Source organism: Pan troglodytes, chromosome 1, assembly GCF_028858775.2.
Source record: "Pan troglodytes isolate AG18354 chromosome 1, NHGRI_mPanTro3-v2.0_pri, whole genome shotgun sequence".
NCBI lineage: Eukaryota > Metazoa > Chordata > Mammalia > Primates > Hominidae > Pan > Pan troglodytes.
This window is the reverse complement of record NC_072398.2, coordinates 173,687,853-173,705,672: the sequence shown is the minus strand read 5'-3', so window position 1 is coordinate 173,705,672 and position 17,820 is coordinate 173,687,853. Positions and strand designations below refer to the sequence as shown.

The 17,820-nt window shown below is 39.6% G+C and overlaps 1 protein-coding gene across 14 annotated transcripts in view; it reads right to left on the bottom strand.

Moving 5' to 3' along the window:
• Positions 1-17,820, bottom strand: part of DAB1 (DAB adaptor protein 1) — a 1,250,022-nt gene that overhangs the window by 280,869 nt on the left and 951,333 nt on the right. For all 14 annotated transcript variants that reach the window (XM_063801487.1, XM_054667233.2, XM_063801480.1 and 11 more), the window contains one exon: positions 16,913-17,115. In XM_063801487.1, coding sequence (XP_063657557.1) covers positions 16,913-16,979 — 67 coding nt within the window. In that variant the 5' untranslated portion in view covers positions 16,980-17,115. The remainder of the gene's footprint in view (positions 1-16,912; positions 17,116-17,820) is intronic.

Sequence of the window (17,820 nt, the reverse complement as noted above, 5' to 3'; positions counted from 1 at the left end):
CAGCTTTGAAATGGAAGATCATAATGCTTTGCCAATCTGCTCTGATCCCAGAGAAAATGGACTGATAAAAGAAGATGATTTCAAGGTTTAAAGCCACCCTCTTCTAACCCAATCTGTTAAAAATTAAAACTCAGTAAGGCATAGTGAGAAGGCTTTCCAACCTGTCATTCTTACAAAGCAGAGATACTAAATAGCCCGCAAATTATCTTACTGAAAAAAAGATAGAGGCTAGTGTGGTAGACAATGTTCTAAGTCAGAGGCTGATGCTTCACCACTTGTACAGCTGTGGGCCCTGAGCAAGTTGCCTCCCACAAATTTCAGTTTCCTCTTTTAAAAATCCAGACGAGTGTCTTATATGAGTTAAGACAAAAAACACATAGAAGAGTGTCTGATGCATAGTAAGCGCTCAATAAATACTAGCCATCACAATAGTACCATATTGTTATTGGTTTTTTTATTCAGATTAACTGAAATAACAGTATCTGGCATATTCCAGGCTTTCAGTGATTTTCTTTTTCTTTTGAGATGGAGTCTTGCTCTGTTGCCCAGGCTGGAGTGCAGCTGCGCGATCTCAGCTCACCGCAACCTCTGCCTCCTGGGCTCAAGCGATTCTCCTGCCTCAGCATCCCAAGTAGCTGGGACTACAGGCGAGCACCACCACGCCTGACTAATTTTTTGTATTTTTAGTAGAGATGGGGTCTCACCATGTTGGCCAGGCTGGTCTCGAGCTCCTGACCTCAGGTGATCTGCCCGCCTTGGCCTCCCAAAGAGCTGGGATTACATGTGTGAGCCACCGCACTCAGCCAAATTTTTTTTTTTTTTTTTTATCTAAGCCATGGGCTTAACTGCTTAAAAAAAAAATTGCCTTATGCAAGTTTCTTCTTTAAGAGGCAAGGGAGCATAAGGAGGAGGAAGAGAACTAATATGTAAGCAAGGTCTAGAATAGGTGTTTGTCTTAATTTCCTTCCAAGATCTTTATTGCATTTTTGTTTGATTGCAAGCAGTTCTGATCCTTCTGATGGATATGTGTGCTGTGCTCTCAAGAAGATAAAGAGAAAAGGATAGAGAGAAAAAGAGAGAGAGAGAGAATATAAAACTATACACTCACAAGCAATGATGGATGCCAAGGACAGAAAATTTCCAGTAGACCTGGCCTAAAAATTGTCATTTAAATTTGCAATTTAAAAACACTGTCTGACTTTTTGATTTAGCTGACTGTATAGGAGAGACAAATAATGGAATCCTAATAAGCAATGTTTAAATGACATCTCCAGTCTCCCAGACAGAGAGGGCAGCAGTAGAATTCTAAGAAGAGAATATAAATCTACCAAGAATAGGAAAGACGACCAGAACTAAATAGTTGCACTAATCACTTGATGACAGATATTAGAAAAATGTATTTTTAGCTATTTAAAATTCGAATCCTTTACAGAAGAAGGGTTGGTTATTAGCTAAAAACCCCTAAAGTCATTGTGAGGGGACAAAACTAAGCTCTATTTTTACATTTCATCGCATTAAAACAGATGAACCAAAAAATCAAGACACCAGGACAACATATTAAAGTTGATAAGCTGAGGTTAAAAGATCTGAACAGCAAAGCACACTCCAGTTCACAGCCATTCATTGGCAAATCTTAATTCCCGTGCTTTACTAGAGTGGTGGTCCCCAGTGGTGACATGCCCGCAAAGGCGAGCCCACTCCAAAGTCTCAGTTTCTTCTCACTACAGGAGAACAAATTAGCATCTTCCCCTGCCCACAAAACACAGAAGATAAACACTGTATCCGTTCAAGGATGAAAATAGAAATGAACCAACAACTGCTAAAAGCAGTTCTGTAACACCACAGCTTAAGCAAGATTTGACAAATTTGGGAATGCACCAATAAAAATGGCAACAATGACAGAAGGATTGAGAGAGAGGTTTTGTGAGAAAAAGCTAAAGAAAATTAGATCACTTAGCAAAATGATAATATTGCAAAAAGTTTATGATATGGGAATAGCTTAAATTGTGAGGTTTAGTGAAAAAGTAATACAGAATTAAATACACAGAAGGATCAGACAGGATGTCATGTGTTTGCACGCTTGTGTGCACACAGTAGTGTGCAGGATAAAAATACTGAAAGAAAATATACCTAAGTGTTAACTGTTCCCACTCATCGCCAGGACATAATTTCAGAATCCTCTCCATAGTGCTCAAGGCAGCCATTAAAATCGACCAGGATTGGCAAATTACACAAAATCTATTTGCAATCTATAACTTTGTGAGCAGGAGGAGAAACTGCTGTAATCATTACTTCAAAACATCAGAGAGAAACTACTTGAATATAAATTACTGATTATAAGTAAATGTAGGCCAAAGGCCAATGAATTACCTATTTAACATAGAATACTGTTCAACAAATGTTTAGTGAACACATAGTATGCACCTGGCCCTATGCATAACACGAAATGAATAAAATATGTTTGTAATGTGAGGTAGCTTTTACTCTAGAAGAGGCAGGAACAAGTTATTGTCCAGCAAGATTTAGGATCTGCTAGTCTTCCTTTCACGGGAGGATAGGGTAGGATTTGTTTTTCACAAGTGGGGGTTTACATATCTTCAATAACAGGAGATATTTCACAAAGTAGCTATGGAACTAAAAATAATAAATAAATCTGAACCCCAAGAATGTTTATTTAAATCTCACAACCTCTGGGAAGTCCTTGGATAGTTGGTTGTCTCTGCTAAGTGATTTCAACTTACTATAATAAACTATAATTGTTTCTTATTTGTCTCTCTTTCATATTAGATTTTAAGTTCCTTGAACTCAGGACTTCTCCATAATCTTCTGTGGCCAGCACTCTGCCAGGTTTTGAAAAATGCTCAAAAATTGAATGAAGGAAAGGTGGAAGGAAAGAGGGAGGAAGGAAAAGAAAAGAAGGGAAGAAAGGAAGGAATTCAAAGAACTCTGTAATCATCACTTAGCCCTTAACGAAATTACCATGTTGACAATTCTTGATTTGACTAGCATCTCTTGATCACCTATGATGTGCTAAAGTCCGCGATAGGCACCTTCACATATGTACTCAGCAGTTTCATTTTCCACGATTTTGAACTCCAACCAGGAAGGTATTTATTAGAAGCTACTATGGTCAACAAAGTATCGATTTCGAAACCAGACTGCTTGGGTTTAAATCCTAACTCTGCTAGTTTCTAGCTGTGGGCAGGATACTAAATCTCTATGACTCTATTCATATAAAATATGAAAATAAACTGAGAGTAATATTTAAAATGCCTGTACATTAGTCTTCTCCCTATGAAAATGGTTTTTTTTCCTACAAACATATATATCATATATCTTCTAGTATTTAATCACAGCCTCAACCTGACCAAAAGCCACTGGGCACTGGCTAAGACAGCAGAAACAAGTCTTGCAGAGCCTCAAGAAGCAAGGGCTAAAAGAGACCTTAGCAAGTTGCACGATTCCCACCTGCTATCAAGCATCAAGCTACCTTTCATAAGTCCAACCTGATTTCAGCTCTCGTGACTATCCATCACTGCTTCAGGATGACATCCAATGTCTTTAGCACATGCTTCTGTATCACTGTTAATAAGGGATATGGGCATGATCATTTTCCCAATGATAGGGGTCCTGATCCTTTTTAGGATCACATAATAAGAACATTTTTCATTGTTGGAGATAATTCTCCTTCCAGTGCACATTTGTCAAAGGCAGTTTCCAACAGTCCTGTACATCATCCTGAAATACATGATAAGATTCAGGTCTGCCATTCATCATCTACTGGGCTTCTTCCAGTGCAAGTCCCAGCATGGTGTGTCTTGCCTCTGGTTTAACAATTAGAATGCAAGTTCTCCCTACAGCAGTATTGCCAGCCAGGGAAAGCTGAAAGACTCAAGTGATGATAGTCCCAAATTTAAGGAATGTGAATCTGCAATGACGACATATAAATCCTTTATAAAGGTAAATTGCATCTGTAGCTACCATTTTACAACAGGAACCAGACCCCTAGGAAGTGAGCTTTCACTGGGGTTTTATTTGATGGTCTCTGCTGGGAAACAGCATGGTGTAGTGGAAAGAGCTTGTGCTTTGAATCAGATCCAAATTAAAATACCTGTCCTTCTATTTACACGACGGGTGACATTGAACATAATCTTAACTTATCTGAGTATGCTTTCTCATCTGTAAAATGGGAGTATTATCAAACTCATAATTCTCTTGTGAAGATTTTAAAAGTTATTGTATTCCCTCCCTGGCATTTAGTAGTCACATCATTAATATCATTTCCCACATTCCACTGATAACTCTTTACTTCTCTTCCTCCCAGCTTTCATATGATATAATGATATAAAAGACACAGTCCTTGTCAATAAGACTCAGCTGAACACACAATATAGAAGGTAAGAAAGGGTTATAAAGCAGAATCCTAATGAACAGAAGAAAGGAATAAGAGCTTCATCTGGAGTGAAAACAGTACACTGAGAATCACAAGGCTTAATTCCATGGAAGGAGAGGGATGCTGAGGAGGAGCTCCATGGCAGTGCTATCTGAGCTATGTCTCAGAGGAGCAGGAGGACTTTGACAGGCCAAAAAGAGAGAGGGGAACTTCTTCCAGGCTGAGAGGAGAGCTGAAGCAAATCCATGCATGCTCAAAGGGGGGCAAGCAAGGCGATGTGTTCAAATTGCGCAAGGTGTTTAGAAGGGACACACAACATTTGCTGTATTGATTAGTGAGACAGAACTGCAGGGCCCTTACGGCACTGACTTTGTGTCGTCTTTCCAGCTTCTCACCTTCCTCATCTGTAAACCTGAGATTTTTAAAAAGCAGCTACCTCATAGGAATGATCTGAATGAGAAAACAGATATAAAGGTTTGAATACATTGCCTGATACTTAGCAATTGCTGACAGATAGTAGCTACCTTCATCACCAGCATCCTCGTTATTATTTCAGGTTTGGGGATGCCCACTGGGAGGTGAACTAGGCTGATGATATTACTCACAGATTTGGGGAATTTGCGAAATTTCCTGGTCTTCACTTTTACAGTGCTTGCTCCAAATTAAGAGATAGAAATGATGTTTTCCTTTAATATAACATTATATCTTCCATATCCATGGGGATTAGCTCCAGGATCTCCATAGATAACAAAATCTAAAGATATTCAAGTTCTTTATATAAAATGGCATAGTATTTGCATACAACCTATGTAATCCTGTAGTATACTTTAAATCATCTCTAGATTACTCATAATACCTAATGCAAAGAAAATGCTATGTAATAGCTATTATACTGCATTTTAAAATTTGTATTATTTTTTAATTGTTGTATTTTTTGCCTAATATTTTCTATCCAATGTTCGTTGAATCCATGGATGCAGAACCTCAGATATGGAGGGTGGCTGACTTTATATCCAAGAGGAATGAAAGCAGGGTCTCGAATAGATATCTGTATACTCATTTCATACCAGCATCATTCACAATAGCCAAGAGGTGGAGGCAGCCCAAATGTCCACTGATGGATGAATGGATAAACAACCTCAGATGGAAAACACATACAGTTGGCCCTCCATAGCCTCAGGATTTTATCCACAGTTGGTTGAATACACAGATGTGAAACCCACAGTCACAAAGGGCTGATTGTATATTTCAATTTATACATAGTCAAAATCCTTCAAGTTCATTTTCACTTTACCTTTTTATATCTAGGAAATGTTTCCTTCTCAATCATGTGGAGACTTGTGCGTGACAACCTTCTGCAAGTCACAGGCAAGAGATGTGAAGTGAAGGGGCTTCCCATGGCTTTTTAACTTCTTTTCTAACTATACAACATATTTTGTCATCATTCCCTCCTCTTGCTGAGGCCATCTCAACCTAAAGGCATTACTATTGGAACCTGTAGGAGGACATCTTTCAGTGCAAGCACAACTTAGTATTTGGTAAGAGGACATATCATTCAGTGGAGAGTAGTTTAGTCCAGGGTTAAGAACGTGGACAGGCTCTGGGGTTAGAAAGATCTGTGTGTAAATGGGTCCCTTTACCTGTGTGACCTCAAGTAAGCCATACACCTCTCTGAGCCTCAGTTGCCTCTTACACAAAATGAGAATACTTGTCTAAAGGCTATTTTCAAGCTTAAATGAGAAAACATGGACACAAAGACACATGAACAATAGATATTGGTTCCTCCTTCACCTCTGCTCTTGCCTCTCCTCTGCCTTTGATCTATGTGTGTTCTTTTGATGGACTGCAGAAACACTCAGCCTTGCAAACATGTGTACTCTGACCATCCTAGAAGGTGTGTTGCAATAGGAGATTGCTGAAATCTCAGCACACCTGGGAACATCGTCTGCTCAGCAAACTTACACAAATAATAAAACCCCATCCTCTGAGTCATTTACTGACTATCTGCAAAGACAAAGACTCTCCAGCTCCGAGAAAGAGCATATACTTAACCAGACTCACAGTATATCAAGGACTCAGAGGGCTAATGTGAAGAGCTTTGTTCTTCCAAACATAAAAATTCAGGCCCAGTCACTGCCAGAGGCAGCACACTGAGCTTAATGAAGCAGTGGGATGAACTAATATGGCAAATCTTATAGCTCTTACTACCAATATGGCCTACATCACGGTAAATTACAGCACCAGACATGATTGGACACACATCACAAAAGGAGAAGTAGCTGTCTGAATTGTAGGAATTTTGAATGCCACATAATAAGAATCTTAAGAGCCAACTCTTAGGGGAGATTTTTTTTAATTTTCTTTCTCCTTGTGCAAATAATTCTCCCCCACATTATATAACAATTAATTCAACAAACATTTACTGATTACCTACCTTGTGCCAAGTGTACCAGGTGAGGAACTCATAGTTAATGGCATAGCATAGAAAAAAGAAAAATAATTATAGAAAAAATGGGGAAAGTGTGATACTTTTAGTAAGTACAGGGTGCTGTGAGACTCCTTAGAATCCAGGGGATTCAGGTGAGATTTTTCGTGGCCGTAAGTTCATTCATTTACTCCCTTATTCATTCAATAAATATTGCTGCATACCTATACTTTTCAACACTGTCCTTAGTGGCAGAACTAAAGTGGCTAAAAAAACAGACACAGTCCCTGTCCTCACAGATCTCCCAGCCTAGTGAGTGATAAAGAGGAGAATAAACCTTATTTAAATAATGGAGAAAATGCAAAGTGGTTGAGAGCACACAGCATGGTCATGACCCACAACTGGGGGGCATGTGGGTGGGTCGCAGTGTGTCACCAAAGCATTTCTGGAGAAAAGTAATCTTTAACTTGAGACTAAAGAATACATGGAGTTAGCTTTGAAACAAATACAGAAAAAATGTATTCCCGGCAGAAGAAAAAACATGTACAAAACCCCAAGTGTAAAAAATCAGCATGGTAGGGTCAGGGAACTGCTATTGATTCAGTGGGACCACTCGGTGAAGTATGATTGGCAAGAGTGGTGAGGAATGTGCCTGGACAGATAAGAAGGGGTCAGACCAGACAGCACCTCTCTGATGCCATGATAAGCAGCGTGGACTTTTTCCTGAGGGCAGGAGGAGCCACTCACTGAAGGGTTTTATGCAGGAGTGTGATCTGATTAAATCTCCGCATTAGTGAGCAGTGCTGAGAATGGCTTGGAGATGGACAGCAGTGAAAACCTGAAGACCATTTAGGAGGGTGCTAGGATGATCCAGATGAGAGATGAAGGTAGCTTGAACTACCTTCGGGGACGGGGGCCAGTGGGGAAGAAGGAATGAATGGATTTGAAAGATATGTAGAAGCTCACATGAATTGATAATCAGTGATTAATTAATTGAGGATGTTAGGAAACTCACAATGTTAACCAAAAGGTGACTGTAATCCTAGCACTTTGGGAGGCTGAGGCAGGCCGATTAGCTGAGGTCAGAAGTTCAAGACCAGCCTGGCCAACATGGCGAAACCCCATCTCTACTAAAAATACAAAAAATTAGCTGGGTGCAGTGACATGCACCTGTAATCCCAGCTACTCAGGAGGCTAAGGCAGGAGAATCGCTTGAACCTGGGAGGCAGACATTGCAGTGAGCTGAGATCACACCACTGCACTCCAGCCTGGGTGACAGAGCAAGCCTTCTTCTCAAAAAAAAAAAAAAAAAAACAGGTGCCAAGTACAAGTGCATAGGGTAAGAGAGCTATCCAAGGTGAAATTGCAGTCTGCACAAAAGCCACAGAGGTGAGACCTGGGACCTGAAGCTTAGTGTGGCTTAGGGTGGGAGCAAGCGGAGTGACAGAAAAGGAGATGGGAACCACATTTCAAAGGGCTTGATGTATTGTCCTGTGGTGTATGCTGCCAGGGTTACAGAACAAGTTCAAGGAGGAAAAGAGCTATGTAGGTGAGTTTGGAGAAAGCCTGACTTCTAGCAAGGGAACCAGTTAGAACAAGGTCCTGAACTAAGTCACCAATTAAACCTGGAACAGTTTATCTTCAGTGAATGACCACATCGAGTGAAGTGTCCTGTAATAAATTCATGACCGTGTGACCACAGAGAATACAGAAGTCTCTTTTCACCACAGCACATCACATGATCAGTCTTACCATAAAGAAGTAAACTGCTTGGCCCCAAAACATTACTCTCTGCCTCCAAACCCTTTAGCCCAAGAGCTCTACTGATCAAGTTCAGAGAAATTTATCTTTTCTTATAATTAAATCCTTGGTTTTGAATTTCTAAAGCTTACAAATCACAGAGTTCATATAGAATGATTAGCTCACCAAAACCCTGCCAAGACAGAACAGCACCATAAATTCACATGATGTAGCTAATCAGTTTCTATGCTCCCGTCTCCCCAGAAGAGTATAGCCCCTATAATTTTTTTCACATTCTCCAACTCTCCAGCATCAAGCCACAGGGCAAACCCACAGAATACATTCAGGGAAGAGAGTACAGACTTCAGCACTGCTAAGACCTAGTGTATGGCAACTCAGACAGACAAGCCCCATGATCTGGGGCAAGTCTCTTGACCTCTGCAAACATTATTTTCTTATGTATTCAATGGGATGACGTAAGAGTTAGGCTCATTAGGGACAATTTATCTAAAATGGCTCATATGCAGGAAGCATACATGATGGGTATTAGTAAATCTTTGTAGCTTGACAACATGGTCCATTTTCCTTTGTACTTCCTATTCATTCCCTCAGTTATTCTTGGAGCAAGTATCCATTTGAAGAGGGACAAGTGTCTTTTTCTTATCAACTACCCCATATTCCTCTAGAGAAAAGGGTACCTTCTACCTCTCTATATTTCCTATACCACTAGAGATGTGCTGCCTCTCAGACATGGTGGGAGTTGGGGGCCACAGGGGAAAGGAATATTTCTTAATCTTGATTCTAGGTATAGAGTTTCAATGCTAGGTTTTTTATACTTGTGAACTCATGAAATCCTCACTGCAACACTCTAAGATACGAACTACTATTATTTCCATTTTACAGATGAAGAAGTTGAGGCCCAGCAAGATAGGTAGCCAGCCCAAGATAGGCAAGTAGAAAATGTGCTGAGCCTTGACTCCAACTTCAGTTTATCTAATTCTAAAACATGGGCTCTTTTCAGAAGTCTTCATTGTAAGGAAGAGGAAGCAAACACCCTGAGATGTTAATGAGGTGAATCCTAAGAACATAAGTTGTTTGGGATCTACTGAGTGGAAGGAGCTCCAGCCAGGGAGCCATTCCTGGGTTGCAACCCTGGCTCTGCCATTGACCAGGGGAGTGACCACTGGCAAATCATTTTCCTCTTGAGACCTCATCTGTGACAACCAGGCTGTGGCCTGCCACCAAACATTAACTTCTTATAACCTTTTATATATGTCAACTTCCAGAGAAGTTGTATATTCCAGAGAGGTTATTCACGTTTTAATGTATACAGACTTTCAGAGTATTGTGTTACTTATGTTTATTAAAATAAAAATGTACTTGCTTTCAGTCAGGAAGGCAATGAAAAGAGTTTTAATGAGAATCATCCTCATTATGATAAACATGGAATATTTTAATTAATAAAAATAAACTTGGAGTCAAAGTAAACCTTATGCATTTTATGAACAGTAATAGGTTGGGAATGAATAAAAGCAGCAAAGTAAAAACACAATATTTTTTCAGGGAAAGACGAGACATAAATATCAGAAGGCCCCCTCCCCTGCCCCACCCTCCCAGCTCACAGTTCTTTAACTACAGCGTGGATGACTAGAGTCAGAATCTCCTTCTAAGGCATTTCTCTGTTCTGCAGAAGACCAAGCACAGGCTGGGCTCATGCTGGAGCTGGATAAATGTTTGTGGACAAAAGAACTAATTAATTAATGATGCCCCGTCCTACATTTCAAAATTGGGCAAGCAAATATTATCTCTACATCCATTTGGTGGCTGAGAAAAGTGAAGCTCAAAAAGCAGAGGTGACTTGTCTGAAGTTAGACCATGAGAGAGTGGGGGGCTTAAAGTATGAACCCAAATACCCAGTATCTTGATTGACCCCAGGCTGCCTCCTCTGCAGGACAAGAGCAGCATATAGAAGCAATGATAAATAAGCCTGATAAAAGGATTGTTTTCTTAAAAGATCATTCTCTCAGGATCCTGATGACCTAATGAGATAATCAATATGATGGCAATTTATAAGCTCCTATGAGGTAAGCCAATGTTAGCGGAAGTTACTTCCCAGGGCTAATGACCAGTTGAGCAGTCATGACCCTGAGTGTGACATTACTGAAACCATTCTTTAACCCAAACTGACTAGAATTTTTCAAGAAACCTCCAAAAGTTAGCACAGCTGCGAGTTACAGAAGGTTCACACTCGGTTTGATGTGACTTCAAACCTGAGGCATCTGCCCTGTGATCACCGACTTCTCCTGAATCCCATTAAAGCCTTGATTCTTGGAGCCAAAATTCTCCTGGGAGAAAATATGAAGGCAGCTTTTTGTCACTGTCATTGTGGTTAATTGATGATCCCTGGGTATAGCACTAATATGAAATATAAGGGAAGTAAAAAAGTTTCACTATTTCCAGGTGTTTCTAGAAAATAAGGAGGTGATGGTGAACTGTGATTTCAGAAAGAAGAGGACAGAGCACTAACACACTGACTAAGCCAGACTACATTGCAGACCCCAAGCTAGCTCTTTACTCACAGTATCTCCCTCACCTTTCTTTCTTTCTTTTTTTCTTTTTGAGTTTTGAGTTTTGCTCTTTTTGCCCAGGCTGGAGTGCAATGGCATGATCTCAGCTCACTGCAACCTCTGCCTCCCAGGTTCAAGTGATCCTCCTGCCTCAGCCTCCCAAGTAGCTGGGATTACAGGCGAGTGCCACCACACCCTATTTTTGTATTTTTGTATTTTTAGTAGAGACAGGGTTTCAGCATGTTGGCCAGGTTGGTCTCGAACACCTGACCTCAGGTGATCTGCCCACCTCAGCCTCCTAAAGTGCTGGGATTACAGGCATGAGCACCGCACCCAGCCCCCTCACCTTTCTAATGACAAGTGGAAATATTCACACACACATAAAAACACACAAACCCCTCCCTTTAAAGATAAGTGAAACCAGGCTCAAGGAGGCTAATTAACCTGTCTCTGGTTACACAGCATATAAAGAGAAGAGTTAGAACTAAAAACCAGGTCTGCTGTGCTCCAAAGTCAGTGCTCTTTCCACTACACTAAGCTGCTGCCAGATGGCACTGACTGGAAGACTCCAGGCACTGCCCCCAGAAATATCTATCTGTTCATCATGGGACACGTTCCTCTACCATGATCTTCCACTGAGTGCCCTAATACGGAGATTACAAATAACAAGAATAGTGTCAACTGATTGTCCTCCTTTGATGGCAGGTAACGAACCTGAAAATATACATTCTTTTCCTCAGGTCTTCCATCAAATTCCACTTCTGGAATGGGCACCATTTGACAAGCTGTATGTGCAGTGACACAATCCAATAAAAATAAAATGAAAAAAACAACTTTATTTTTCACTACTTACATCCCTTATTTGAATTGTGAATACTCTAGTTACATTTCATAAATCGCCTGCCTAGAAACTCATTTTGTGATGAAATATGCCCCTGTGTGACTTGTATTTGAAACCGTCTGGCTTGCTTTCAACAGCCTGGGTTAAAGAACTAGGGTGATAGATTTGTGAGGAACTCTAAAGGGCCTTTATGCCACTCTTTGCCACAATAGATGACCCAAATTGTCAGGTATTCTTTTTTCAGGAGTTAAAATATCTGCCCCAGGAGTTACCTAAATCTTAATAAGAGGGGAAAAAAAACACTTCTATTTTGTAATATCAGGTAATAATATAGGAAACATACTAATGTCAAATAACAAAATAGGACATGAAATTGTATGAAGAGTATGATGTCAACTACATATTATCCTGGAAGGCCAGTTTAAGGATGTAACTTCAGTTGTTAATAGTAGTTATTTTTGTTTTACGGAATTATGCATGGTTACTTTGTCCTTTCTAATTTCAGCAATAAGCATATATAGCTTTTAAAAAGTTAAATAACTGTAAAGAAAGTTAATATTTTCCAGAAATAGTCCTAAATATTATTCAGCATTTCATTCCTACCAAAAATCATTATATGAGGATATAACATTAACTGATAAAAATCATTGTATGAGAATATAACATTAACTAATACCAGACACAAGGTTTGTCCAAGAAAAGAAGTTATACACCAATCTTGCTGATTAATATAGATATAAAAACCATTCCTTAACCTAACAAATCTTGCTGATAAATATAGATACAAAAAACATTCCTTAACCTAACAAATCAAACCCACCAGGGTGTGGAAAATAATAGCATTACAACCAAGTAAGATTTACCCCAGAAATGAATATTTAAAAATCTATCAGTTAAATCCGCCACAGTATAAATTATAAGAGGAAAAATACGTATAATCATTGAAATAAATACAGAAAAAGCCTATGATAAAATTCAACATGCAAATTTAGAATTTAAAAACACTTCCTAGAAAATAATACATAAAGGGGAACTAACAAGGTATGTTTTGTTTTGTTTTGTTTTGTTTTGTGACAAGGTCTGGCTCTATTGCACAGGCTGGAGTGCAGTGGTGTGATTTTGGCACACTGCAAGCTCCAATTCATGGGCTCAAGCCATCCTCCCAACTCAGCCTCCTGAGTAGCTGGGACTACTGGCATGCGCCGCCATGCCTGGCCATTCTTTGCATTTTTTTTTGTAAAGACGGGGTTTCACCATGTTGCCCAGGCTGGTCTCAAACTCATAAGTTCAAGCGATCCACCCACCTTAGCCTCCCAAAGAGCTGAGACTATAGGCGTGAGCCACCATGCCCAGCCAGAAAACTATCTTTAGTAAAAACTTAAACATAACTTAAATGTAAGCTAGAAGTAATCAGGAACAAGAAAAGGACATTTATTATCACTAAATATTATAATGACAGATCCAGCCAATTAGAGAGAAAAAGAAGTAAGTACTTAAAGATGGATGAGAAACTTATTTGCAGGTTATATGCTGTCTCCATAGAAAATCCAAGCATAGTTGGAGAAAGTATTAGTAATAAAAGAGCATAACGACATGGTTATATTCAAAATTCAATATCAGTAAATAAACTGTTTATTCCTTTTAAAGTTGTATTAATTTTGTCCAAGTTAGCAAATTTGTTTAATGAAATACTATTACATCATCAAAACTGAAGAACATGAAATGAATTAATGCTGTTACCAGCACGTTTTCTCTCTCTCTCTTTTATTTATTTATTTATTTATTTATTTATTTATTTATTTGAGACGGAGTCTCACTCGGTCACCCAGGCTGGAGGGCAGTGAAGCCATCTTGGCTCACCGTAACCTCTGCCTCCCAGGTTCAAGCGATTCTCCTGCCTCAGCCTCCCGAGTAGCTGGGATTACAGGTGCGTGCCACCATGCCCGACTAATTTTTGTATTTTTAGTAGAGACGAGGTTTCACTGTGTTGGCCAGGCTGATCTCGAACTCCTGACTTCAAGTGTTCTGCCTGCCTCAGCCTCCAAAAGTGCAGGGATTACAGGCGTGAGCCACTACGCCCAGCCCTTCTCTCTCATTTTAATATACATGTGCCTTGGCCCAGACAAATGTATAGAGAATAATAATTGTTTATCACTGTTGCACAATTATAAACAATTGCAAAATATTGTTCTGGGACAAATTAGCTATATACTTTTCAAGAGCCCCTTGGATATAAAACAGAATAAGCAAAAATATCTATGCGATGGTGATGATGATGATGATACAGATGAAGAGGATGGGGGATGGGGAAGGAGGAAAAGAAGGAGATGTGGTGTGATATGCATATCTGTGTTTCACCAAAATCTATATGTTAAAGCCCTGAACCCCAGTGGCATGGTGTTTGGAAATGGGGCCTTTGGAAGGTAATTATGGTTAGACACCATTGTGAGTGTGGGGCTCTTGTGATGGGAAAGAAGAGAAGGAAAGAGTTTGGTCTTCCTCTACCACGTGAGGACATGGTGAGAAGATGACCATCTACGAGCCAGGAAGAGAGCCCTCACCAGGAACCAAATTGGCTGGCACTTTGATCTTAGACTTTCTAGCCTCCAGATCTGTGGGAAACATGTTTCTGTTGTTTAAGCTGTCAAGTCTATGGTATTTTCTTGTGGCAGCTCAAGCTAATTAAGACAAGATGAATGGTGAAGGAAGAGAAAAAGAGAAAAGAGTGGAGAGGAGGGAAATGGAGAAAGATGACAGGGAAGGGAGGGGAAGAGAAGGAGAAAAGGAAAAGGGAGGAAAAAGAGGAAGAAGATCACAGCTAACCTTTGTTGAGCATTTAATACATGCCAAGTAATAAGTATTTTATTTGCCTTATTTTCATTAATCTTCATAGTGAGCCTTTGAAGTCTGTAATATTATATACCCATTTTATAAGAGAGGAAAATGAGGATCAGGTTAAATACTTTCAAAGGTCACATTGTGAGAAAGTGGTAAAGCCAGAATTTGAATCCAGCTCTGCCTACCCAAATCCCATGGTATTAGCCAGTCCATGGAGGACACTCCTCACATATGTATTATGTTGATTTCAGAGTTTTTTTAGGACATGAAGATGAGGAGGTTCTAAAAGGGTCACCTTCATGCTCTCAACCCAAATCCCCAACTGAGCCAATGTCCTGAAAACCTGAATCCTCTCTGCAGAATGCTTCTGGTTTTGCATGTTAAAATTAAGAATGAAAAAATATGCACTAAGATAACATTTTTAATGCATTAAGCATTCAAGAGTGCAGGTTTAGTGGAAAGGTTAAATTTAAGGCAAAAATATAACTTGTCAGTTTCCAGTGAAAAAGCATTTGAATTCTAGTACATACTGGGCTCTGCAACCTCTTTTTTTTTTTCCACACAGCAGTCTCCCAAGACATGTTCTTTCACCCACTTACTTTCTTTCTATTATTCTTAGACCATGATGCATAGAAAACAAGGTTTACATTAATTTTTAGGGAACAAAATAGACTGCCTCCAAAGTATTTGTGTTTCAAATAAACATCAAAAGCAAAATTTATAGTCCTTCCTGGGCTTCTGGCTGTCAAAGAGCTGCATATGTATTACAGTTATGTCCCTTACTTCATATAGAGTGTCAGACAAATGCCATCACAAAACATAACTGGGCAGGCACAACGATGTCTCAAACAAATCACTGCCTATACAAAGAAGTCAAGGGCATCCCAGTTTGCAAGCCCACATTGACAGATTTCAAGACCTGAAAGAGAGCTCTGTCAATCCTCTCCCATGCAGCTGAGAAAACAAGGGAGAGACAGCAGAAACTACAGGGAGAAAACACACACACAGAGAGAGAAAGAAGTTGCTCATATTTAATTGGCAGGGGGTGAAGCTTACTGAAAAACATGGTCCTAAAGCCATGGGGCTAAATTCTCCAGAAAACATGAAAAGTGATAGAATTACTTTATTATCACACTATGCCTGCAAATCTTCATTGCCAGATATCTCTGGCTCCTCTCTGCCAAGCACTTTCTAAGTGCTGAGACTTAAAATGCGAACAAAACATCTAGCTCCAAAGGAGTTTATGCAGGACATTTTTAATAAAGCAAAACACTAACCAAGTGCTAATGAAACAAAACAAATAAAAACATTTATATCAATTTTGGGAGTAAGAAAAGGCTCCCCCAGGAGGCTCCCCTAAACTCAAACCTAGTGAATAAGCAGGAGTCAGTTCAGAAAAAAAAAAAAGAAGAGCAACAAAATAGGATTTCGGGCTGGATTAAGAGTCCAGTGGTTCTTAAAGTAGGGTCTCTGAACCAGCAAGACTGGCATCACCTGGGAACCTGTTTTAAATGCAGAGTCTTGGGTCCTACCCTAGACTTACTGAATCTGACACTTTGAGATGAGACTCAGAAATGAAGGCTTTAACAAGCCCTCCCAGTGATTCGGGTCCAGCCGGAGTTTGACAACCACTGGTACAGGCAATGATGAACTACAGAATATCTGGAGGGTAAACAGGGATGGGGAAGGGGGGTGGTTAGGCAGAGATGTTGCTGGAGGGATGGATAGAAGGCATATGCAGAAAAACTTTGTATATTATGAGAAAAGTTTTGGATTTTATCTGGAGAATAATGAAGAGCCATTACATTATTATATTATGAATACGAAACACACAAAATAACTATTTAAAAATATATGCGATCATAAAGATACTTCTTTATATCATTCCAGAGATTTAAAAACTCATTCCTGTGCAGAAAAGTTTTGGATTTTATCTGGAGAATAATGATGAACCATTACATTATTATATTATTAACACAAAACACACAAAATAACTATTTAAAAATATATGCAATCATAAAGATATTTCTTTATATCATTCCAGAGATCTAAAAACTCATTCCTGTGCAGAAAAGTAGCCATTAAAAAAAGGTCAAATTCAGCCCTACCTTTCTTTCTGGAGTCTTTCTTGGCGCTGGTTTTCACAGCTACTTGAAGTTCTGTCTCAGTTGACATCCTACTTAATCCTTAGTCCACTTCACACAGATCCCGGGCCTCGGCCAGGCTCATTGAGGACTCTTCTCCAAGAGAAAGACTCCTCCCTTCAGAAATGACACTCCGAGCTGCACATTTCATTCACTCTTTTTGAGTGCTGCAAATCAAGGCAAGAGAACATTCAGAATCATCACTGTTATGAAGTTAAACAGAAATTTATAAAAAGTGAATTGGCAAACATATACAAACAAAATCTTGGTCTTTATGCAAAAACTGCTCCCATGGTTTCATGAAGGCGTTGATAGGGTTTATACAGCAAAGGGAATGAGAGGCTTAGCGGCAAAACTGCTTCTCAAACTAGGTAACTGAAAATAGATCTTTAAAAGTCTAGATTTATAAGAGGGACAAAACCCAACTCTGTTTTCTATGTTTCTTATTTTCAAGCACTAGATCCCAACCAGAAAATATAGCAAAGGTATGTCCTGACCAGCCCCATGGAGACATTTCCAACAAGAGAGCACCCATCCATCAGCCAAGCTTGATCAGCACCTTGGCAGCAAAAGCAGATCATATGGAAGTAACCTGTGGTCTGTCCCTCACTGGCAGGCATCAGAGGGGGCATGGAGTTGACATACAAATGGGCTCCAAGGATAAGGTGACAAATGGGGCCAAGAAACATTCCAGCAAGCCAATTTTTATGTCAGCTTTTCCTCCAGCTATAAGAGCAGACAAGCATTTAATGTGCAGAGAAAAAGAAAAGAAACAGGCAGACACAGATTTCATTCATTCATTCTCTAATAAATGTGCATTGAATAATACCAGGTGCTATTAAACTCAGACACCGTGCTAGGAACAGAATAAT